The 25758-nt window shown below is 35.2% G+C and overlaps 1 protein-coding gene and 1 long non-coding RNA gene across 5 annotated transcripts in view; one reads left to right on the top strand and one right to left on the bottom strand.

Moving 5' to 3' along the window:
- Positions 1-14370: 14370 nt before the first annotated feature.
- Positions 14371-15746, bottom strand: LOC141486880 (uncharacterized). The gene is made up of 2 exons (XR_012468091.1): positions 15614-15746; positions 14371-15058 (listed from the first exon to the last, which is right to left on the bottom strand). It is a non-coding gene; the product is annotated as an uncharacterized lncRNA (long non-coding RNA).
- Positions 15707-25758, top strand: part of LOC111512552 (WD repeat-containing protein 44) — a 60908-nt gene continuing 50856 nt past the window's right edge. For 3 of the 4 annotated variants that reach the window (XM_074185474.1, XM_074185461.1, XM_074185458.1), the window contains exon 1: positions 18552-18808. In XM_074185474.1, the coding sequence (XP_074041575.1) occupies positions 18772-18808 (37 nt within the window). In that variant the 5' untranslated portion in view covers positions 18552-18771. Of the gene's footprint in view, positions 15852-18551; positions 18809-25758 lie in introns of those variants that run through there. The other variant, XM_074185466.1, reaches the window with a different exon arrangement.

Genomic DNA, 25758 nt, shown 5'->3' with positions numbered 1-25758 from the left:
ATAATTATTTCAATTATCCTCGTCGCCAGTTTGTAGTGTTCAAAAGGGACAATGAAACACCGATTGTAATTGCACCCCTATATTACATATCTTACTTTAAAAGATCAAATGAATCACGGAATGAAAAATCTCTGGTAGTAAGGTAAAACATAAAATATATTCCTCATTCAAAAGAAAAAACCACAAATTTAACATAGCAGTAGACAGATAATTTTCAAAATGTAATAAATGGTTTTTATACATTACCTATAGCATGGATTTGACATCCTATTCCAAATGCTCACACTTTCTTACAAATTCTACTAATTTCAATCCAAACGGGAAGAGATCTCTGACCGATAGGGAATGTTTATCTACTTCATTTACTTCCAAATTGATTCCATCCATACTGGAATTCAAGTCTTCTCCCATCATCTTTGAGATGTGAAAACTAACATATCCACTTGATTGACTCTGCCGTTACTAGCTCTGTTACGCCAGCGACACAATTATGTACTTTTTTGGTGCTTTTTAGGTACCGAAGTCAAAAATTAGGTGCTCTGTAACTTACACTGTAATACTCAAAGTATTACGGTGTAAGTTACAATGAAAATAATAATAAAATAATGAATGTTAAGGAAATATTACAGAGCACCTAATTTTTTACTTCGGCACTTTTTTAGGTACTTTTTAGGTACTTTTTTACCAAAAAGCACCTAAAAAGTACCTAATTGTGGCATTTTCTAAATGCGATTTCTATACTTTGCGTCGCTGGCGTAACAAAGCTGTCGTTACTTGATGAAGATCCATAGAGTAATTTCACAAGCTTTATTTTTAAAAACACACGTCATGTTTCGCTATCACAGTAGCTTTTTTGTAGTCACTAACATGCTAAAAGTCACATCTTTTACATCCACGAGAAGCATAATTTGTACTCTATTCAGGCTCCGCTAGATTTCTCAAGCGTTAATTTTTCATATCGAAGTGTCATATCGAACCCGTCCTCTCGATGGAAACTTCGATATTTTTTATATCGAAGTTTCCATCGAGAGGGTGGGTTGGCTGTCCTTGTTCATCTTTCACTGCCTAAACCACTGTACATGCCGTTTTCGGCGAGTAAATTGGCTTGGGATGTGGGGGTTGAGCAAACCGGCCATCGGATGCCTGCTTCCTCGTAGCCCCGCTGGATATGGGAATAACAGAATCACTTGTGGTTCTGTTAACCTTCTTTCCCTAGCTACTCGTGGGACCTTTATGGACAGAGTAAACTTAAAAAATTATTTCTGACGCTAAGTCTATAGAGGAGATGGATGTTGAGCTTACGACTCCAACTGACCTCCCTGTAAACTTAGATCAGAAGCGATTCTACAGAAGAGATGGATGTCGAGTTTACGACTCCAACTGATCTTCCTGTTAAATTCAATCCAGGAGCGAGTCTACAGAGGAGATGCATGTCGAGTTTACGACTCCAACGGACCTCTCTGTAAATTTAGTTCAGGAGCGAGTCTACAGAGGAGATGGATGTCGAGTTTACGACTCCAACGGGCCTTCCTGTTAATTTAGTTCAGGAGTGAGTCTACAGAGGAGATGGATGTCGAGTTTACGAGTCCAACTGACCTCCCTGTAAATTTAATCCAGGAGCGAGTCTACAGAGGAGATGGATGTCGAGTTTTCGACTCCAAATGACCTCCTTGTAAATTTAGTTCAGGAGCAAGTCTACAGAGGAGATGGTTGTCGAGTTTTCGACTCCAAATGACCTCCTTGTAAATTTAGTTCAGGAGCAAGTCTACAGAGGAGATGGTTGTCGAGTTTACGACTCTAACTGACCTCCCTGTAAATTTAATTCAGAAGCGAGTCTCCAGAGGAGATGGATGTCGAGTTAACGACTCCAACTGACCTCCCTGTAAATTTACTTCAGGAGCGAGAGCTGCGACGTACGCAGAATCTTTCTCAGGTGGGGGAACTAACCCCCCATGAACAAGTTAGCAAACGTTTGCGCTCAAGTGAGGTTCCACCAAAACCAGAGGCGAAAAAGCCCTGCACGGCTGAATGCAAGGCATCGTCAGGTGTAGCTGACGTGCAAAAACCCTTGGTTGTCGTGGGTATCAAGGTGGGAATCTTGCAACTTGACTATCCGACTACCTCATTAACAGAGCATATGCTTAGTGCCTGCCGTACTCTTACCATCTGACCTGAAATACCACTCACCATATAAACTAATTGGCTTCGTTAAGAAGCTGGATTTGTTTGGCCGAGTAAGAATAGGTGTGAGCCACAATAAACCCTTGCGGGTTGCGGTGGAGTGTCGAATAAACCCACTCACTTTGGACCTAACCTAACCTTCCATCCAGAATTTATCTGAAACAAACTCCAGGTTTTCCTCGCAGAACAGTCGTTGTAGCTATCTTACTTATGCGACCAAACTGATCGATACCCCCTTTACTCATTTGTATGATACACTAATAACAGTTGTCGCTGTTGTGAATCAATACATGAGACATGATGATCGTTATAGCTTCATCAATACCAACTTGATTTTTATACCATTGATATTGTCGAGGTACTGACGACCGCCAGGCTGGAATGACATTTAAATAATATTTTGCGGTTCCTTGGTGAGTTTGTATCCGGGCTGTACATCAATATCTAATTGAAACATGCTATGAATTTCATCACCATTAGAATATGCCGTGGCAGTGACATTACAATACACACGAATTATTCTAACCTTGTTAATATTCATGGGTAATGTTGATTCATGTGTTTCCCTATAGCTGAACACACTGTTATCAAACCCCAGAAGTTCAGCAATGGTGTTTTCATGTTTGATATTAATGTAATATTTCGACCATATTTCGCATTTCAGAGTGTTGTTTGCATGTAAGAGATAGAAGGTATGTGAATACAGTATGCTCATCCTTAAGAATTTTTTATACAAAAATATTTTTGAATTATATGTAACGGCAATTACTTTAAGAAAGAAATAAAGAAAGAAATGCTTTATTGACTACGATATGCACAATATACATGAGTAGTACGTCAATTTACAAAGAGTGTTGAAACATCCCGCGATTTATATAAACACATACTTATTCGCAGTAGACAAAGACAAAAAATATACAATTATGTAAAGAAATAAAATATATATATAAAAAAAAAAATATATGCGATGGGGGCATCAGCATTGATTGGATTGAATTGATATTGCCTCCAGATATTCACTAACGGAATAAAAACAGTTATCAATGAGTGCTTTTTTAATAACTGTCTTGAACGCATGCAAACCAAGACATCTTGCATTCATATCAATTTTATTGTAGAGGCTGAGATTCAATGTATTAGAATGTGATGATTTCAATCTCAACTTTAGTGGTTGCAGCTGGCAGCCACTGCGTGTTGGATAGCTGTCAAAATCAGAGTTCAGCTTGAACATTTCTTTATTTTTATGAATTTCGATGAGAGTTTGATATATGTAAATACAAGGTAGTGCCATTATCTTATGTTTGATGAAAATTTACTTGCATGATTCATCAAAACGTGCTCCATCGATGGTTCTCAGTGCTCTCTTCTGCAGTCGAAATGCTCGCGTATAGCCTGAGTGGAGTTACCCCACAGCAGGGTTCCATAGGATATGTGAGAGTGAAAAAGGGAGTGGTATGAGATAAGCAGTACATCAGTACTGACAATTTTTTAAGTTTACGTAACACAAATAGCTGACTGGACAGTTTATTGCACAAACTATCAATGTGGCTATTCCACTTAATACCGTCATCAAGTATTATTCCCAACAGTTTGGCAGTTGACCCATTGGTAAGATTTTTGTTAGAGGAGAATGTGATGGTTTGGGTTTTATCTTTGTTCATTTTCAGTTGATTTGTGTTAAACCAGAGTTCTGCTCTAGATTTCGTGGCTGTCATGTGTGTTTTGAGTGTAGTGAAGCTCTGATGTGAATTGAGCAGAGAAGTGTCGTCCGCAAAAGCAATACACATATCTTAGGATGGAACTTAGGATGAAGTTCGACATGTTCAGGATCATCAAAAAAAGTTAGCATGAAAAATTGGACTGAATTACTTGTTTCACATTCTTTAAAGAAAAAGTGTAAAAGGGCATATTGCCAACAGAGGGTTGGTAAAATGCCCATGCATGAAAAAGTTGAAAGTAAATTCGAAAATCTACCTATATACAAGTGAAAGTGATAGTACATATTTATTCCAACTTCAGTACACTGCATTTGGAAAAAAACTAATTTGTTGAATGTTATTCACATAATGGGCAATCAAATATATCTTTCATTTCCTTAGTTAAATCCACACAATTTTCATGAATAAATTTCTGACAGACAGAGCATATCAGAAATTTCATTCTTCTACCACACTACACAATACCAATCTTGCCTGGAATGTATACCGAAAAGTCAGTTATTTGCAGAGGGCTGGTAATATGCCCATGTGCATATTGTCAACTCCACATGGTGGGCATATTACTACACATCAATTAGGTTAGCTTATGTTTTTGTCTGAAGTCTTACCTTATTTCGATGGATTTTCTCCACAGTCTGAGCTTCAATAGTCGTATATGGAACAAACAAGATTGCAATTTAATAACACTTTTTCGCACAATTCTATAATGGATAAATGTACGTGAAAATTTTATAACAGCTTCCCAACAAACCAATTACTAGCGACACCATACGATTGGCGCTTGCAACTAGTCAAATTGCAGATTCAAACATAACATTAGTAGGGTACCTATAACTATTTTGCAGGTCTGCAGGTCAGCAAATTGTTCTGGTCGGATATCCCAGACATGAATCTCGACCAGGTTGATCATTATCGACAAAAAAACTTCAATCCCCACCCATTGAGTATGGAAAAATTTCTGCCGATCTGTAAGGTTTATTTTCAATTTAATGAGAAATGTATAATTTTTCCATACTAAAAGGGTAGGAGTTGGAATTTTTTTTGTCAAAAATGATCAATCTGGTCGAGATTCATGTCTGGGAAACCCGACCTGCAAGAATTTCTGCCGACCTGCAAGGTTTATTTTCAAATTATTGAGAAATGTGCAATTTTTCCATACTCAAAAGGTGAGGGTTAGGCTTTCTTTTGTCGAAAATAATCAACCTGGTGGAGGGTCTGGGAGACCCGACCTGCAAGAATTTTTGCCGACCTGTGAGGTTTATTTTCAATTCAATGAGAAATGTATAATTTTTCCATACTAAAAGGGTAGGAGTTGAAATTTTTTTGGCTAAAATGATCAATCTGGTCAAGATTCATATCTGGGAGACCCGACCTACAAGAATTTCTGCCGACCTGCAAGGTTTATTTTCAATTTAAAGAGGAATGTGGAATTTTTCCATACTCGGAGGGTGGGTTTGGAATTTTTTCTGTAGAAAATGATTAACCTGGTCAAGATTCATGTCTGGGGGACCCGACCTGCTAGAATTTCCGCCGACCTGCAAAATGTATTTCCAATTTTTTAAGAACTGTGAAACTTTTGGGTGGGTGGTTGGAAAATTTTTCTATCGAAAATTATTAACCTGGTCGAGATTCATGTCTGGCAGACCCGACCTGCAAGAATTTTTGTCCTACAAGATTATGAGAGCAATGTCTACTGAGAACAATTTGCTGACCTCAGAGCCTCAGACCTGCAAAATAGTTATACCCCATTGGTATATCCGAAAACTATGCATATAATATTTATTGCCATCTTTTGTAAAATAGTCTGGAGAAACGTCAGACACAAATGACCACACCATAATATCAAAATATTTCACTGAAGCACCACTTTTCCTGTATGCTATCCAATACCTCCCAGGACCTCGTAGACAATCCAAATTGACTATGACAGATTAATATCGATGTGTTCCTGATTTTGATAGATCATCACGCATAAATACCCCTCGAAAATGAGGAATCATCAATTTGCTAGATTTCTCAGATTTTTTAATTTTGAGTCTTCAGATACACCCCTAATCATTTCCGATATGATTTCAAATAGATCACACTTCCTTTTTACCAAGACCGATTGCCTCCATGTGTCTAATACAACGGTTTGTCTCAATCAATTGATCCCTGCTTGCTCTCGCTGCTTGAACTGCTTTTGTTATGACATCTGTAGCACCAGCTAAACTATCTAGCCCTGATAAACCGGAAAAAAATGAAATGCGTGGTAGATTCCACCAATTTTTGGAATTAGTATGATTCGCGGTTTGCGAATTTTTTTTCCCACCTGCAGCCTTCGTATATTTGCGTGCTGCCTCCAGTGCTATTTCAGTTGCTGTTTTCAAAATTTTCTCAAAAAATTTGCTTCTTTCCGCCTTGTGTAGAACATCACCCACTTTTCTAATGATTCCAAAACTTTTGAGGCTTTCAAATTTTTTTCTTTGTAGCACACCTTTTCGTCCTTATATATGGGTTGGGTGATGATCCGCACCCCCTACAAAATTGACGTACATTTTGCTTTGAATCGACTCCAAACAGTTTCTTCGAGCTCTTGATCTGGTCTGTGTCTGGCGGCAAGGTCATTTGATTTCTATGAATATACAATTCCATACTTTTGGCAAGCGAAATCGAATTGATTAATACCTGGATTACCGCTCACCAACCTTTTCTGTAATTTCGTGCCAGGACCGCAATACTGATAACCAAGTAAGTGTAATTCGAATGGAAGATTATCAATCTGGAAATTTGCTCACATAATCTTCAACGATCATAAAATGCATATTGTTAACCAGAAGCAACAATGTTTAATTGATAATTTCGATGAAAAAGTAGGGGGTGGTAGTGGTATTAAACAGCGTCACGGATATTCAATCAATAGATGAATTTAACGGTGCTCTCAAATCCTTGATTTTCTCTCATAAATACATAGAGTGAAGAGTGGAATAAGTGAGTACCACCATCACAACCAAAAACATACGAAAATCTACTCACTACTCACTTCACTCAGTAACTATTGGTAGTAGTAGTATCTACAAGAGTATATCAAAAATAAACGCTAAAAATATCGATGCCCTATTGTCAAGATTAACTTTTGGTGATGTTGAAAATTGGTTCGATGATGAGGGAGAAGAGGTTCCCACCTTTATTGAATAGGTTCCAGAAGTCGACTATAAAGTCATCAGCATCGGTGAATAAGTGTGATTGTGGAAGCTGATGATGGTGGTGCTAGAGAAGATGAGGGTGTTGGAGAACCTGGAGGTGCTGGTGGATCTGTAAGATGAGGATCCGCAGGATGAGAGTGATTCTTCAGAGGATAGCAGTACCGTGATAATAGAAGGTCTTTGGTGGTTGGATGTCATCGATACGTTGAAAGATCGGTTGGATCTACACTATAAAACAGATTCATACGTACGGATCCGAATGACTAACGGTGTTGGTGTTGTTTCAGTTTTTATTTCCAACGGAATGATGATGAACATGTCGACCTTCATTATACCATTTCAATGAGGGAAGTAAGACAAACATGGTGAGAGGCGTGCGACAGACTACTGACGAACTATCGCTGGTTGGATGCAAGCATTATATGCAACCATGTCTAACCTTCTTCGCCAGAGTAGTACCCTAATTTATTTTTTACAGTTGGTTTATTATAATAAATAAATATCCTCATTATTGTTTTGGTTACTATAACAGTGAATCTATTTCATGAAACGTTCACAATCATCATGAAAATAATAAAAATTCTGAAATGTATTGGTATAGCTTCCCTTTCAATCAACCTAACACCACACATATTTATTAATACTTAGATTTAGTCTATCTCTGTCAGTTCTTTGGCGGATGTTGAGAGAAAAGTAATGTGGAGGAAGTCTCATCTTACACCGGTTCAGATATATTTCCAACCAACAATGAAATGGTACCAGTTAATGAAGTAAGTTCGACATTTCAGACTCTGAACGTGTCATCGCATATGTTAGTGTGAAGCAATTGGAGGGTGCTTCTCACCCACAACTGAAAATTCTTAAGCGGTAGGCACTTCGCGTCAAGCAATACACGATCTCAATGCCAGTTGGGCTGAATATACTGTCCCAAACCACGCAATATTCCGTAAACATCAACCAAGTCATTTACACTCCGAGGAAACTAATCTAGCCCAACCATGCTAATCATCATCATCATGCATCGTCATCAACAATGATTATGTCAGGTTTCGGAGAAACATCTATCATGATCATTTCTGGGAGTGAAGTGAATTAGTATGCCTCGTCCAAATACGCCTCCATTATGTCGGGGTCGGGTGATTCTCGAAAGATTGGGAAAAACTCATTCATTTGGATAGTTTGGGTCATCAAACTGATCGAATTCAAAATCGCGCTCTCCTTTCAGATCTGTAGTAGGTAGTGTCTGAATACCCATCAAATTCATATTCGAGCACGTTGAATCAATAATTCCATGAGACTAATCCTCGGAAGGAATAAAATAGAGCTCATTGCGGAATCGGCTTCCTGCGCAATTGGTACCTATTTCTTGATTCATGATGATAAAACAAGTTGGCAGTTATTGAGAATGCATTTTTTTATGTGATCTGGGGCAGAAGTGAAAAGAAGTTAAAAGTGTTTGGTGAGTTATCTTTAAGTATGAATATGTAGAAACGAAAACTCATTTCATGAGTCATTTGCTTGAATTATGCTGTGAAATTGAAAGTTTTTTGTTGAATAATATACATCGATCCTTACTTCAATCATTCTAAGACGTTTTTTTTAATCATACTCATGGATCATGACATTCACAATTCATTTTTGCAGATATAAAAATAATATTAATATTTCACATTGCAGTGTCCGTCTAAAGACATCGTGAATAACATTCTTAAAAAGAAAACTTTTTCAGCACTCCTGCCAGTGAAAGAGTATACATTGAAGAAAATACATTTTTACATCGACCTACACTCCTGCCTTTCTAAGCAGAACTCCTCTGAAAGTTGAGAAGTCAAATTACATGACATTTTTAGTTTTAATATTTTTTTATCAATATGGAACAAAACACGAAGGTGGTCACTTCGTTAACGCATCTATAACCATCAAATACGTTTCAACATGAATTGGTCCTAAACAAATCTGCATGAAGGCGTTCCCATACTTCAGAAGGAATTGGCCAGGACGGCCAATTCACTCTCAGAAGGATTTTGTCGTTCTCTACTGCAAAAAATACGAGTACAATTACCACACATCTGCTCAATTTGTTCGTTAAGAGACGGCCACCATATATATATATGAACGGGCTAATGCTTTTGTTTTAACTGTTCTCATATGACGTTTATGCATCTCAGATACTACTCCATAACCTCAAATTAAGTGTCTTTAGCCTTTAGTTACGAAAACGTATACCGCCAGATGGCAGTGCGATTTCGCCCGATGAAATAAATACAAACTCCTCCCTAATTCTAACTTGACCAGGCCGGGGCATTCCAGGGCCGAACTTTATTCGCCGACGTGTTCGTTCTTCCAAATTACATTTTAGATAAAAACATGTTCGTTTTCGTGTTGATCTCAAAGTTTGCACGAAAATTGCAGATTATTTGAAAATTATGAATCTTTTATCAAAATTGATAAATTCAAGATGCGGACGAGATTTGTGATTAGGGCCCGATTTGACTTGCTATAAGGAAGTATTCGGGGTCAGAGATTATGAATCTTTTGTCAAACTTAACGAATTCAAGATGACGGTTCCAAGATATCGAACGAGATATGTGATTATGGTCCGAATCGATTTGAAATTAGTATGTGGATTTTTTTGGGCTCGTAGAGTATAAATGTATTGTCAAAATTAATGAATTCAAGGTGACGGACAAGTTGTGTTATCCGATTCATATTTGGTACAATGGGGTTTTCGTGGTCGCACATTATGAATATTTAGTTAAAATTAATGAATTCAAGATGGCGGCTTCAAGATGTCTGACGAGTATTGTGATTATGGACCGATTCGATTTAAAATTGGTATTTTGTAGTCTCTAGGCGTGATTTTTTCCTATTGAATTTCGGAAATTCAAGAGGGCGGACTAGTTTTGTGATATCTGGTCGGGCTCTATGGAAGACTGGCTTTAAGGTTCGAAGATAGTTATTTTTCTGTTGGAATTCAGAAATTCGAGATGGCAAACGAGTTTTGTTATTAATTGTCAAATTATACAGGGTGTTCCTTAAACACATGCTGATATTTAAGGAGGTAATTCTTAGACCCATTTTAAGAAAAAAACTTCCTATGGACGTATGTCCTAAACGCCTTAACTTTTGAGATACAGGGTGGCAAAGTTTTCAAAAATAATCAGTTTTTTAATAATGACTGAGATAATTTTCTAGACATCTTTGGCATATTTGGTACATATGTTCCATGCCTCAAGGCGCATTTTCTGATGTACACAAATTTGTATTTTTTCAAACAGTGGCATCCCTACGGGTTTCGCATTGAATATTTTTGGGGAAAAAGTACTACGCCAATGCTTTCTTTTCAAAATAAAATCATTTTTGAAATCCTCATTTATTTTTGAGAAAATTTGATCTCCTGGTATTTCTTTGTTCGACGCATGATTTTCACTCAAAAAAATAAATATCGACAGAAAGCAAATTAAGAAATTAGATCAATTCTAAAATGAATGAGAATCTGAAAATTGCTTCATAACGCATTACCAATTCCCTAATAATATTTGAAAACATAATCTGCAAAAAAATAAATTTTTCACAAAAACGAGTTTTATTTTATTTTGTGACAGTAAGTCTAAACGAATAGCACAAATTTGTTAATTAATAATAATACCAAAACTGATTATAAAAATTTTTGGAAGTGGCCATCTGCACTTAGTATGCATGCTTCCGCCCTTCTACGCATGGAATTACGCACCCGTTCAAATATTCCCGGCGTATTTCATATAGTTTCACACGAGGCAACTATTCGCTCTCTTAAATCTTCTAAAGTATTAACGGGAGTTTTATACACAAGAGTTTTAAGGTGACCCCATAAAAAAAATCTAAACTGTTGAGATCGGGGGATCTTGCTGGCCATTGCTGAGGTCCTCCGCGACCTATCCAACGATTAGGATAAACTGTGTTTAAATGGTTTCGGATAATTACACTGAAATGAGCAGGGGCGCCATCGTGCATGTACCATATTCGATTCCTCAACGCAAGTGGCACATCTTCCAATAACCCAGGTAAGTCTTCTTCGAGAAAGTGTAAATAAAAACGGCCATCAAGGCGTCCTGGTAGAAAAAATGGGCCTATTAGATGATCACCTATAATTCCTGCCCATACATTAACGGACAATTGGTGTTGGAAATGGATTTCGGTTATTGCATGGGGATTTTCTTCAGCCCACACATGATTGTTATGGAAATTTTGAATGGCATTCCGAGAAAAATTTGCTTCGCCTGTGAACAAAATTTGTGTCTCAAACTTCGGATTTAGATACCACTTTGTAGATACCACTGACTGAAGTTCACACGCTGTGGAAAACCTCTGGGGAGTAATGCCTGCACTCTTGAAATATGGTATGGGTATAACAAAAAATCAACCAAAATACGCCAAACAATTTGATGACAAATATCCAGAGTTCTAGCGATCTTTCTCGTACTCGTCTCAGGATGTTCCTCAATTTCTTGCAGCACCGCTTCCTCAATTTCAGGAGTTCTTACTACACGAGGTCTACCTTCCGGAGTCCCTTTCTTGAAACTACCAGTTTCCCCAAGTCGACGATGAATATTTGAAAAGGTTCGGCTATCTGGTAAGGCACGATTAGGATATCTTTCCTGATAAATGCGCCTGGCTTCTGTTGCATTACCATCGGCAAGGCCATATACGTAATGCATTTGCGCCATTTCCGCATTCGTATAATTTACCATATTTACTGATATTCAGAAAAACAGCGGACTACCAAAATAACTTCAATAACACTTCAAAATTAATCAAAACGCGCTGTGACAATTTTTAACACAACACCTTATTACATCAATATTAGCTAATGACGTTTGTACATACAGAGAATTCGTTTTTTATTGCTATGGTGGATACGCTGCTTTTTTCTACTTTTAATCTTTGAAAGAAATCACATATCGACAAACTCCATATTTCCAAGAGATGCAGTAAATAAATTCTGCTACACGTCATTTATTCCAGGATAACTAAATTTTTATTTTCAAAAATTATTAAGCGGTGTTGCGTTATGACGTAATTTTAATTGAGAACAGTGCATCTGACAACAAACAAATACCTTTTAGATCCTCAATTATTTTGCAACAAATCTGATCTCTTGGTTTGCTTTCAGTCGATGCACGATACCGCATCAGATTTTTAAGGAATTTATCCTTAAGTAAAGCGATTTTTAATTTTTTGGGCGAAAACCATGCGTCGGACAAAGAAAACCCAACAAATTGAATGTGCTCAAAAATGTATGGAGATTTTAAAAATAATTTTTAATTCAAGATAAAGCAGTGGCGTAGTATTTTTTTCGCCAAAAATATACATTTCAAAACTCGTACGTACGCCACTGGCAGATAAAATTAAGAAAATTGTACATCAGAAAATGCGCCTTGAGGCATGGAACATATGTACCAAATATGCCAAAGATGTCTACAAAATTATCTCAGTTATTATTGAAAAACTGATTATTTTTGAAAACTTTGCCACCCTGTATCTCAAAAGTTAAGGCGTTTAGGACATACGTCCATAGGACGTTTTTTCCTTAAAATGGGTCTAAGAATTACCTCCTTAAATATTAGCATGTGTTTAAGGAACACCCTGTATATAACACTGGTATTTTGAGGTTGAAGGTAATGAGTTTTTCATCAAATTTCAAGAATTCAAAATAGCAGCATAAAGATAGCTATGGGTTATTTTGTGATTTATAGTCATGTTCTGTTCAAAATTTATTTTTTCGAAAACATGAGCAGGGTGTTCAGAAAATCAAATGATTTTTATGAATAAAAAATTGAGAAATCAGGTATCAGATTTTGTCTTTCAAGTAAGGGTCCTTTCACAATATCAATTTTCGGCATTAGTTCGAAATGACGAAAAGATTTTATGATTCATAGTCGGATCCTCAAAAATTATTCATCTAGGGCTCTCCGGGGTAAATTACTCATATTTTTCCTCAAAATTAATTCATACTGCCAGATATATTTTTGAAATTGAATGATTTGAATATAATATTTTGCAGAAAAGGTCCACAGTTTAAATAATATGTCTGATTCCATATAAAGGGTTAGACAATATAAATCAATACCAATCGTGAATAATTCAATTCCGCTGATGTGTATGCAACTGTTGAAAATAAATGAAATCCAACAATGTTTTTGCTTCCAATTTTGATTGTAATCAAATCAAAAATAAAGAAATTCGTCCAACATTCTAGAGCCTCCATCTAAGTATTTCCTAATATGAAAATATCATGAAGTTTTGTCCCTAGTAATGAATATCTGTAAACTTTCAAGCCAATCGGAAGATATTAGACTTGCAAGATTTGATACAAACGTGTACACACGCAAACATACAGATAGGTAAGTTGAAAACTATCTGGTTATTGTAGAAATTTTAATATTTCAATCTTTCGTTCGGTCAGAATAACTTTTATCTTTTCTTATTCCCAATCCGACCCTGTGCTACATTTTACAATGGCTCTATGATACTCTCTCTCTCTCCCTCACCAGACGTGTGGGAGGAGCTACCTGACGGGCGTGTCATTTAAAAGAAATTCATCTACTATTCTAACTCCAGATTCAAAAGTAATAATTAGTTTTCACTAGTCGACGGCTGAAACAAAACTTTATTAGTTGACTTCGATAAAATTTGATATTTCCCATTTCGAAAGGCATAATGCAAGGAAATCAAATTCGTATAAATAACACATTCTTATTAAATTAGTAACAAAATAAAGGAAACATTAAAAATAAAAATGAGAAAGTCGTTTAACTGAGAAAATGATAGGCTTCAATACCGAAATGGAATAACATCAAAATATTCGTTAGTTTTGATGGTGGAATTGAAGAAAAATGCTGAAAAATGAGAGAGAAAATACTTTTTATTCATCTAATATTCAAAAAATATTTTTTTTTATTATTTTTCCTTTATACACTCATACAATCTTTCCTCAATCAGAATAAGAAAAATCGTTTCTGATTCCTTTTTTTTTCAGGGATGAAGACCCTTAATATAGCATCTTTAATGCGAAGCCCATTTTTTCTTTTAAAAAACGGAATCAATTCACTTTTATAACTCATTGGAAGGGACGCGCCAAGTAACTTCGGCGCCGTCGTGCGAAATATTGATAAGCGCCTTTATCAAAATTACCAGGGTAGAAATATTATAATCAATCACTCCTTTCCATTTCAGCGTGGAAAACTATGAAATTTTTTCTACATCTACCTAGATTTTTTTTTGAAGAAAACAATAAGTACACAGTACACTTATAAAAAATAATATATTAAACACTATATTGGCTATATTGCACAATAAAACAGAACAGAATAAAAACTATGTTAAAGTTATAAAACATTACTTAAAATTATTGTTGGTGTCATTGAATATTTTACAACAAAAACAGAAAACTGCATTTTTCTTAATAGAATATAGTAACCAATTTCGCTGAACCTTTTCACCATTGGACAAAATTCGAGTGAAGTATATATCAGAAAACTCACGTCCATTTGTGTCCTTAGGATACATCGTTTTATTTTGATAATAGACGGGACCTTTTTCTACAAGTTCTTGTATCTGGATTGGAGATAATATACTCGGCCAAAGACCTGGATCGTTTGAAAGGGACGTATATTCAAATGAATCGTCTTGTTTAGTGAAACAACTCGAATTAGATGGTACTGGTACTACTGGAACAGACTGAAGTGTGTCCAAACTGAAATCTATTGGTTCCTTATTGTCTTCCTTTTCTAATTCTGATGTGAATTTTGATGTCGATGGAAATGGAGTGTTGTCAGTGCTATCGTTATCGGTAGAACTACTATCTTGTAAAGTAATAGATTTCAGAAAAAAATTAGTAATTTTCAAATTGCTCTTCTCCAAGTCTTCCTCGCGTTTCCGTTTATTAAGCAAGTTTTGATAACCAGACAACTTCTTTTTTTCTTCTCTGGCCATCTAGGTAAATAAAACAGATTATTAATTAAATTAAGTACATTTTTTCAAAAGTTAAACGGTTTTTATTGAAAATAAAGATAATTAATAATGATGTAGATGATGAGCTAAATAAAAGCTAAAAAATAATTCGATGGCTCCTAGGTACCAGTCATCACACCACTCTTCTAATTAATCTAGGGCATTTATCAGACAAAAATAAAATCGTCAGGCGCGTGCAATTTTTATCAAGTCATAAAAATGCTATTTACATATTTACTCAGATTACGCTACGCCCAAGGATTTAATTGTTTTGCTTGACCAATTACCAACATTGATGAGGAGAGTGGTGTGATGATTGGTAACTAAGACCTAACGAATTATTTTTTAGTTTTTAGTACATTATCTACATCATCAAACAATTTTTCATAACACATTTTTGTTATGCAATAAAATTTCATAATGTATATTCCTATTTGCCGCGCCGTTTAGTATTTTAAATGACATCAGGAACAAACAAAATCTATTATTCCATAAATTATTTTCATTTATTTATTATACATCACTGTAATCACTTACCTTTGTTTTTAATTATTTTTCACTTCACAATCAAATAACTGTACTATTGCAAATCAAAAAATCAGATTTTTTTGGAATATTTGTTACGCTCCTACAGCACAGAAGGCTATGACAAGAGTAAGAAAACTTTGCAACGACCCGTTTCTTTGCCACTTCGTCTTTCCGATAACGTTTTACAAGTTTAAACAAGAAAACTCTTGCCGGGACTGCGCGGCGCCTACACTTCTAGAGAAGACAAGTAAGTAGGTAGTTTAAATAGCATTAATTTCAAATTTCACCATCGGTATTGGTAGAAACATTTTTTATGTTGTTTTTTTGTAGTTTCAAAAAATCCTTAGTTTTGGATTGACTATTTATTCAATTTTGCCAACTCAAAGGGCGCCTTTAACGCCTTGGCGCCGTCGTGCGCCGCACGACCTTGCCCATATGGACGGCGCGTCCCTGCATTGGCCAGACAGATATTACATAAGGTTTGTTGTTTGTTCTGGTTCTACGAAATTCAGGTTCTAGCACGTCAGGATCATCGCAGTTGAAATAGAGCATTCTGGTTTATTGAGGATAAGTTTGGATTGATGAATACGACATGATCCAAAACAGTCTTGAACCGTCCCGAATCGTTCCTGTTCTCGGAGGCTGAGCTGTTGAGGACTGTTCCCGTTGCTCATGCGCATTCATGTTGAAATTTGTTTGGGCTATTTTCTAGGATGTTTTTTTATTTATTTGATTTAAATAAATGATGATTGAGGTTAGATAACATTTGGACTGACTACAAGGATACGCTACATGACAAAATGGACATGATCATCAATATTTTCTTGCTTCATCTCTTCATATATACTATATACGATAGGTGGCACAGTGGTCTCCTCTCTCTCTCTCTCTCTTTCTCTATGTTAATGGCTTTAGCTTCCATTGATTGAGGCGCATTGAGCCAGTCAGTGGTCTCCTCAAAATGAGTTCTGATTCAACCAAGTGACCGAGACTATTTCGAACTGTTTGAGATTTTTTTTGCTTGTACGCATCATGTCTTGCGTAGAACAAACCTATTAGAATTGAACCCTAAGTTTTGTTTCTGTTTTAATCATTATATTCCAAACTATTCCATATCGATGATAATTAGTTCGAACATGCGTATTGATGCATATTAATAAGTTTTTATTTGTGAAATATCTTCTATTTACATAACATTCTCAATCTTAATTTCATCTACAATTTCAATATTTGCGATTACAAATACGATCGTAACAAATTTAAAATACAAATATTTGAATTTATATTATGGGTTTTCATTGATAAATTAACATTTTTGAATATATTTCTAAAGTAAAACTTCTTTACGCGCGCTTGACTTGGGGAGTGAGCTGGTGGATGCGTGACGAGAACGTTACAAAAAGTGTTATCGGGCGAGGCGAACGGAAGTTGAGTGGGAGATATAAGGTAGTGAAGATTGAAAGTGAGAGAGTTACGTTTCGTATATCACTGTAGGGGAAGAGAGAGATGTGCAAGCGAGTTGTCCATCTTCAGACGCAAAAACTCCTGCAAAACCTCCTGCTAAAATTAGTGGCAACGAATAATAGTTTCCTCCTAATTCTTCAGAGCCTACTCGACCGTAAATGTGTGCTCGCACCTCTCTCTCTTGCCCCTGCAGTAATATACGAAACGTAACTCCCTTTTTCTATCTTCACTAACTTATACCTTCCTCTTAGCTTTCGTTCGCCTCGCCCGATTACACTTTTCACAACACTCTCGTCATGCATTCACCAGCTTATTTCCCAAGTCAAGCGCGCGTAAATTTGTATCTTTAATTTGTTAGATTGTAATTATAATCACAAAATATTGAAATATAAAAATGTTAAAAAATGTACGGAGCTGCTTTTTGGTTACATATCACTGTATTTTACGTTTTTAAGGTTAATGATATGGTTGGTACGACTGATGCAGTCCATATTCCTGAAGTAATTCAAATGTTTTTTACCATCATTCTTTAGATCGTAAATTGGTTTTTGGTGGTGTATTACGAATTTGAAATAGTAGGCGACGGCAAATACCAACCGCTTTTTTCTGAGATGTCACTAGTAACTAACCTAAAAATAGAATAATGCCACCAGAAGAAGCATTCGTTTTTAAATTAAGTTTTTTATAAGAAAAATATTGATTATTGAAGCGAAAAGTGTTAAAGAAGGAGAAATAAGGTGTAAAGGTGACCTAGTGAATAAATGCTTGTGTTTTTAAATAGTTTATTTAGTGAAAAAGAAGGCTGAACAGTTGCCCTTTTCTGAACTTTGAGGGACCGTAACTTTTTAAATAAAGGAGAGCGCCGCTTTTTTCTTTCGGATTCGTAATCTACGCATCAAAATACGTAAGTACAGTCAAAAATTTTTTCAAAATCGCCGGGTGTCCAGATAACGAAAATTTACCAAAATTTAGAATGAAGTTATGTAAATAGAAGATATTTCACATATAAAAATCTTCATAAATACGCATGTTCGAAAAATTATTATCACTCTGAAATAGTTTGAACCGATTCTGAAAAAATCAAAATACATTTGGAGACCTTAACAAAACCACAGATTACATACATCCCCTTATGTAATTCTTTGACAGCAGTTGTCACAGAACTCTTTTAAATAAACCATAATAGAATTTCAAAATTGCCCATGATTGAATTGTACCAAACTCAAAAAAATCTGCATGATTCAGGATAATGTTCGGAAACGAACAAACCTAATTGCTTTTAACAATAACAATCAGTGACATCATATTATGGACTAGCCATTAAAGAGAGAACATTTTCTCCAACAACTAAAAAAAGATGAAGAGCATTACGTCACTCATATACTTAACGCAGATACAACATTACAATGTTTTACTTGTTGCATATTTCCATTGTGAAAATTTTGCGAAATGATTTGTCACATGTGCTGTGACGCAGTGTCCAAGACGTTGTGTAATACGCAGGTGGAAAATATGTAAAAGTGACGTCATGGGCAGTCCTTATTATCATGTCCATGGTCCATGATAACAATAAAAAATATGTAAACATTAAAGAACAGAAGGAAATTATAAAATAATTAATGTCTGGTTGAATTACAAATCTTGGGACTGATACTTCTACAAAAATTAAATAATGCATAGTGACAGTGATTCCGATAATTTCTATGACGCTGAAGATTTCACATCAACTCAAAATTCAAGGTAATTTTTCAAGAAAAATATTCATCTATTTACTAATTTGGACTTTGGTTATTCAAAACCATTATCCCAAAACGTGTTATATTTTGAGCTCCTAACTGCAGGATGTACATATATTTGTTTTGATTCACACCGAATAACCAGTCCTCACATTGGAAATTATAAAATATACTCTAATATTTTACAACTACACCGTCAACTATGACCCATTCAACAACATTTTCTATGGATACAACAAATTTGTTTCATAGAAAACTTAATTCAGTTTACATCACATTTTCTCTTGAATGGAATTTAAATAATCATTCAAAAATATCAGCACAGATGATTTCAAGTAGTTTTCTCAGTTTTCAATCTCTGTTTGCACAAAGACTTTCGTCATCAACCCTGGAGTATTGACACACAATGTACGAGACCAGACGGAAACTCCATTTCAAGTAACTTGAAAATGGCCTTATGAACCGAAACCAGTCGTAACGAATAAACACAGTAGAAACTAGACAAAAGTATTTTCTTTATTCTATATTCACTATTATAATTATTGTAGTTTTAAAGATGAAAGGTTCAGCTATTTGCAGAAGATACTAGGAGTATTTATTGTGAATCTTACTTTGATTCTATAAAAGATGGAGTTATTCATAATTTGAATAAAATTTCTTTCAGTACATGTGAGATTGTGATGCCCGAAGATGCTATTGTATAGCAAAATACGTGTCGTGGTTTTATAAACTTTCAAGTGAAAATCTCACATTGAAGTGTGTTTAACATGAAAAACAGGATGTAATCAATACACCCCAAGTAAATTCAACACTAACAACTTAGCATGTATTCCCAGGAACCTCCTTTCATCACAGCAACTGACAATCCTACTGCTGAATATCCAGTCAATCCGCCACAAGACCGATGAATTATTTATTTTCTTAGAAAGCCAGAATTTTCCTAAATTAGTCCTTTTGACTGAACATTGGCTCAAGTCAGGTGAATATGCTCACGTGTCAGGATACTCAATAATTTCCAAATTCAATCGAACAGATCACATTCATGGTGGAACTTTAATTTTGAACAAAAATTCCCAGAACGGACCCTCCTTTATTAACATTGACAAGTTTAATACATTGCTACTTGAAAAAAATTTTGAATTTTGCGTGATATACTGCTCAGAACTCAAATTATACATAATATGCATATATAGGTCTCCTCCATCGGACATAAATTTGTTCTTAAAACACTTGGAATCATTACTCTCGCAACTACCAAATAGTTCATCGGTTATTCTTGCTGGCGACCTCAACATCAATTTTGAAGACTCCAGCTCCACAAGTACCTTACTATTAACCAATCTCCTTACATATTTCAATTTATCCATGCATGTAAACTGTCACACTTGTATCTCTCAATACTCAGCTTCATTAATAGACTACATTTGCAATAATTTAGATTGAACAAACACTGATTGTTCGGTTATCCCTTCTGGGCTATCGGTTCATGAAGCTGTAGTCTTTTCCTCCAAATTCCCTTCCAAAACTGCCAGTAAATGTGAGAAAAGGAGTCGTTTATTCAGCAAGCGGAACTATAATAGGTTATATCAATAATAGGTTTTATCAACTGGGCTTCCTTCTTAGACAATTCTCACCCTTTTGAGGCATTCTACAATGGGTTATTAGAAAATTTTAATAAATCATTTCCTCTACAAAAAATCAAAATAAAAAATAGAAAACCCTGGTTGACTTAAGGTATTAAAATCTCTGACAAGAACCTAAGATCATTACATTATATAAGAAAATTTATAGATCCTAACCAAACTTCATTTATCAATTACTATAATAAATATAGGTCAATTTACAGAGTTACTTTGAAGCATGCTAAGCAGATCTACTACAAACATAGACTAAATATAGCAGGAAATAAATCTAAGGAAAGCTGGTCCATTATCAACGATCTCAGAGGAAAGTCCAATAAACATTCATCCGAAGTAGGCTTGGATCCCAATTTATTAAATAACTTCTATTGCACCATAGCGGACAAACTCACCGAAAATATATCATCAACTGTTAATCCCTTAAATTTTCTTTTCAATATTGACATATCAGAAAGTTTCTCTCTCTATGAAACAAATCCCGAGGAAATAATAGCAGTTATCAAAAATATCAAAAACAAGAATAGCAAAGGTGTAGAAGATATTTCTGTTAAAATTTTTGAAAATCTACCTTATTCAACCTTAGTGGTTTTATCACAACTCATAAATCAGTCTTTTGAATCTGGCGAGTTCCCATCGTTTCTGAAGACATCTCTGATAATCCCTCTGTATAAGGGTGGACCCAATGATGACCCTTCCAAATTCCGGCCTATAGCACTTATTCCTACCCTTGCTAAACTCATAGAAAAACTAGTGAAAAGCAGAATGTTATGTTTTTGCAATGATAATAACATCTTTACTTCTCGTCAATTTGGATTCCAAGCAAATAAGGGTACTAATGATGCTATGTTCTCTCTGTTAGAAACGATATACTCCGAATATAACGCTAAAGAAGCAGTCGCTGCTATTTTCTGTGATCTATCGAAAGCTTTCGACTGTGTCAACCATGAGATCTCTCCACTGGTTTCATTCGTACTTATCAGGTCGCAAACAGGTAGTTGAAACAACCGAGTCTTCCTCTGCTCAAATTATCAAATGTGGTGTACCACAAGGATCGATCCTTGGCCCAATTTTGTTTCTTATCTACATAAATGACTTGGCTTTTATAGATATAACGGCCACAATTACTCTCTTTGCTGATGACACTACTTTATTATGGCACAACAAGGACATTCCTACCCTTCAAGATGCCATCTCAGCTGACATCAACAAAATCAAAGAATGGTGCGACTGCAATAAGTTATCATTCAATATCAATAAAACTAGCATACTTACCTTCCACTGCAACTTACCTGAGATCTGCCTTGGTGACAAAATCTTAGACAGGGTACATAATTATAAATTTCTATGGTTGAACATTGATGATAAACTGAAATTTAAAAATCACACAATAAACTTAAGCAAGAAGCTTGCCTCAGGTTGCTATGCATTAAGAGTGATTTCTAGAGAACTAGGCTACTCCCATTCAAGAACAGCTTATTTCGCTTTAATAGATCCCCATATTAAATATGGAATTACCTTCTGGGGAGTCTGTTCTAGAGATTTATTTTAAATGATTTTTGTGCTCCAAAAAAGGGCTGTCCGATATATGTGCAAAGCAGCTCAACTTGGCTAAACGTCAAAACTCAAAATTCGTCAGGTATGTCACCGATGAGATGGCGAAGACTAAAGGAATGTCATTTCTTCGGTTGTCGCCTTATCACTGTAATATGAATCCAATAGAGTTGGTTTGGGCTCAAGTTAAAGAATTTGTCGCAAGAAATAATAAGACCTTCAAACTGTGTGAAATAAAGAAATGCCTATACAGTGCTCTAGTCGACCAAGAAGCTTGGGAAAAATGTATCCACGAAACAATCAGAATCGAAGGAGAGATGTGGGATCTGGATGATCACATAAAGTCACTATCAGAAAAAATAATTCCACTTGTCGTCAATCCCTATAAAACTCTTTCATCCAGTGAAGAATCACTCAACGAATCTCTGTAGACTTTTTTCAGATTACAAATTATCGCAATATCTTAGTCGATGTAACTATCCCATTAAATCTATAAAGTTGTTTCTGAATCAACTATAAAATCCAGTAAAAAATATGAATCTTCATTTTTAAATATAAAATTCTGATTATTTTATAGATCTGTAGAAGGTAACAATCCTAAATAAAAAACTATTTCAAATATAAATTGTCCTCATCAAAATGAAATATTTAAACAAAATAAGTTTTCACGATATTTCAATTATCTTCACATCATACAGAATATATCATTGGAAAATTTATATTAATACCCCTAGTCCGATGCCTATTAATACTCTCTCTTTTGAAGTCGTTTGTCGGAAGTCACTATTTCAATGGCTTGTTGTCATTTGTTGGAAGTCACCATTTCAATGGCTCGTTAGCGGCGTGTTTCCTTCTTTGATGTTTGCATTCTTGGAATTCTTACACTCTCAGACAATACCGAATAGACTATAGTGTTGTTGGTTTCACTCGATAGACTTCTCCTTCAATATATGCCATAGAAAACTAGGAGTTTGAGGTGCTGAACACTAAATTGGTCTATTTTCCATCAATTTATGTCTTCGCCACCCGTTCAGAAACCTTTTCACTGGATTTTTATTGTGACGGTGCTCCATCAGATTGGAGATATAACCTGTGTCTGATGCCAACCTGTATATCCTTTAATTCCTTTAATGTAGAGTATCTTAGGTTTTTAAGTCAAAATGCCACCGGTCTCAAAATCCATTTTGGATGTACATTTTATTGATATTTTTATTGGGGCCGTTTCCCCCTTTCTGTCCCCCAGACTAGGAAAAAAACCTTATTTTCTTCGGTTACAATCAAGATACCGTGAAAACAAAATATGTGGGTGTAGAGCATCAGAGCTATAAATGAATCTTACCTGTGAGGACACAAAAAACAGAAAACCCAAAAAAATGGAAACATTTAAATTTGAAAAAAAAAGTCTTGGAGGGGTGTACAAAAATTTTATTTTACAAAAAAATACATTTTAAATTGCAGTAGGTACTTTTGTTCATTATGCACATTTCGCTACGAGTGCTGGTTTTCTGGAAAAATCAACTTTTAGTATTTTTAGGCCTCTTTTCCGCCTTGTTTGGAATTCAAAATAATTTTCAGTGCAAAAGCTTGTTATTGAATTTACGGATATTTAATACTGTGATAGCAAAAAATTTTCCTTAGTTTTCAGACGCATCGTATTCTTGTAGACATTTTTGCAACCTTTTCTAATGGAAAATGGAATTATCTGTTTTGGTTACCGTAATATTAAAAAAAAATCTGTTTTCTTCGTTAACCAGCTGTCGCACCCTTACGAACGACAACCCTCAGAAGTCGAAACTTGTGCGAGCTGATGATTAACGAGGTCTTACCTTTTAACGTGTGATTCCTAACACGGGTTGGACGATAGCAAGTGAAAATCGATCTTTCTGACTAGGGCTTGAACCACCAACCAACACGGCAGTCAAATCGAGTGAGTGAACGAAGCACCTACGTCGAACCGCCGGCCTACCGACCTGGCTAATAATTTTTGGAAACTACTATAACAACTCTTCATCATTTACCGTAATGCAGCAAATAATGAAAATAGGGAAACGAAGCAATAATACATTAACTTGACAAAGTAACATTTTTGTGTTAAGCTTAATGACAATACATTGTTTTCTGAACATATAACCGTACTTTTGGATTCCTACTGTTCGATTTAATTCAGATATGTTATGCGCGATAAATAAAAAAAATTAAATAACAGATATTTTTTAAAGGTTGTAATTGAATTATCCTTATGAATTCTTTCGAGACAACTATACAACGATTATTTTTATCGCTACATTTTTCATGTGAAAAATGTTTTAAAATTACTCTTGTGTTTCTTTATATCTTTTTGGCGACTGAATAAACCAGTTTATTGTTACAGGTTCATGAAAAATGAGTTCAGATATCATTGAAAGACTCAGAAAAAACCTTTAACTGACTGATAGATAACTCTCGATGTTGCAAATGCAATCTAATTTTTCGCAAAGGGCATGTTATTTGAAACAAACAAAGAAGCAGTGGCATTTTCGAAAAATTGTAAATGTTGTGTCTAAGTTGATGATGTCGTATGCAATTGAGACTGAAATCATTCAAATACAATAAAAGCAAGTATAAGGAAGAGAATTCATCAAATAATCGAACAATATCTATTCCGTCACCGTTATCACAAGATTTATGCGAACAAAATAATCTAAATGAGTTCTTACAACTTCACTGGTCTTGTTTAGCAGCCGAACAGCCGGGTCAAAAGGAAAAATCTGTAACACACAGTGCTCGTCTTATGAACTTCTTTTGTAAACTCTTCAACTTTCTTCATTGGAAATCACATTTTGACACCGCCCATTATTTAGTGAGTTATCTCAACCATTATCCAGTCGAAGTCCCGGCACTTTTATCAATATGAACGACAAGAACAGATAGCTCAGAATATTTACTTCGAAACATAAATAAATAGAATAATATGCAACAGTAAGAGATATTGTTTTATTTGTAAATCACTGAAAGACGTTCACGTAATACCTTTCGAAGCAAGAATACAAATTTTTGTGAAAAGGCGATTATTAATTCCAAAAAGAAAGAGATGTTGTTTCAAAGATTTATTGAGGCCCAGATAAATGTCATGGTAATTTTGTCAAGTGAATCTCTTATTGATACAGATGAAGTTGAGAAGTTATTGAATCAATTATCAGATAGTGTTAACTCTCATTTGCACAATAAAATCGATTATTGTTCTATATCAAACGAACGTATTAAAGCTCTTACAAATCATACTTGGACACAATTATTATACTCAAAGAAATTATGGAAAATATGAAAATTCCAAAAATTGTAACATAATTCAAGTCATTGTCTATTTTCTTATGAAATTGAGATGAGGCATATCTGATAATTTGATTACTGCTATTATAGATAACAAAGAAGCAGTTGTGATGGATTTCATTGGAACATTGTTAGGAAACAATGGAAACAAAAGGAAAACATCTAACAACCAGCGAAACTAATGAATCTTGAAACGTGACGAAAATTCGTTGGAAAATGAGAATTGAAAATAACGAAACTGCAGTAACATTAGTTACAGTTAATATACATTTAATGTATGAGTTAGAAAGTGTCCTAATAGAACGAAACTGCAGTAACGTTTGTTACAAATAAAAGTGCTAAAAAACATGGAAAGTTGCAATTCTCATTTTTCATTATGATTTCCTAGTAACGGCTACATCCATCAATTCATTAAAATTCGTTGGGTTTTGGAAGCCGTCTATGGAATCATAGG

Source organism: Leptinotarsa decemlineata, unplaced genomic scaffold, assembly GCF_025532065.1.
Source record: "Leptinotarsa decemlineata unplaced genomic scaffold, Ldec_3_MD MMD2_P_RNA_scaffold_2, whole genome shotgun sequence".
NCBI classification, from domain to species: Eukaryota; Metazoa; Arthropoda; class Insecta; order Coleoptera; family Chrysomelidae; genus Leptinotarsa; species Leptinotarsa decemlineata.
The sequence above is the reverse complement of the archived record's forward strand: the minus strand, read 5'-3'. Positions and strand labels throughout refer to the sequence as shown.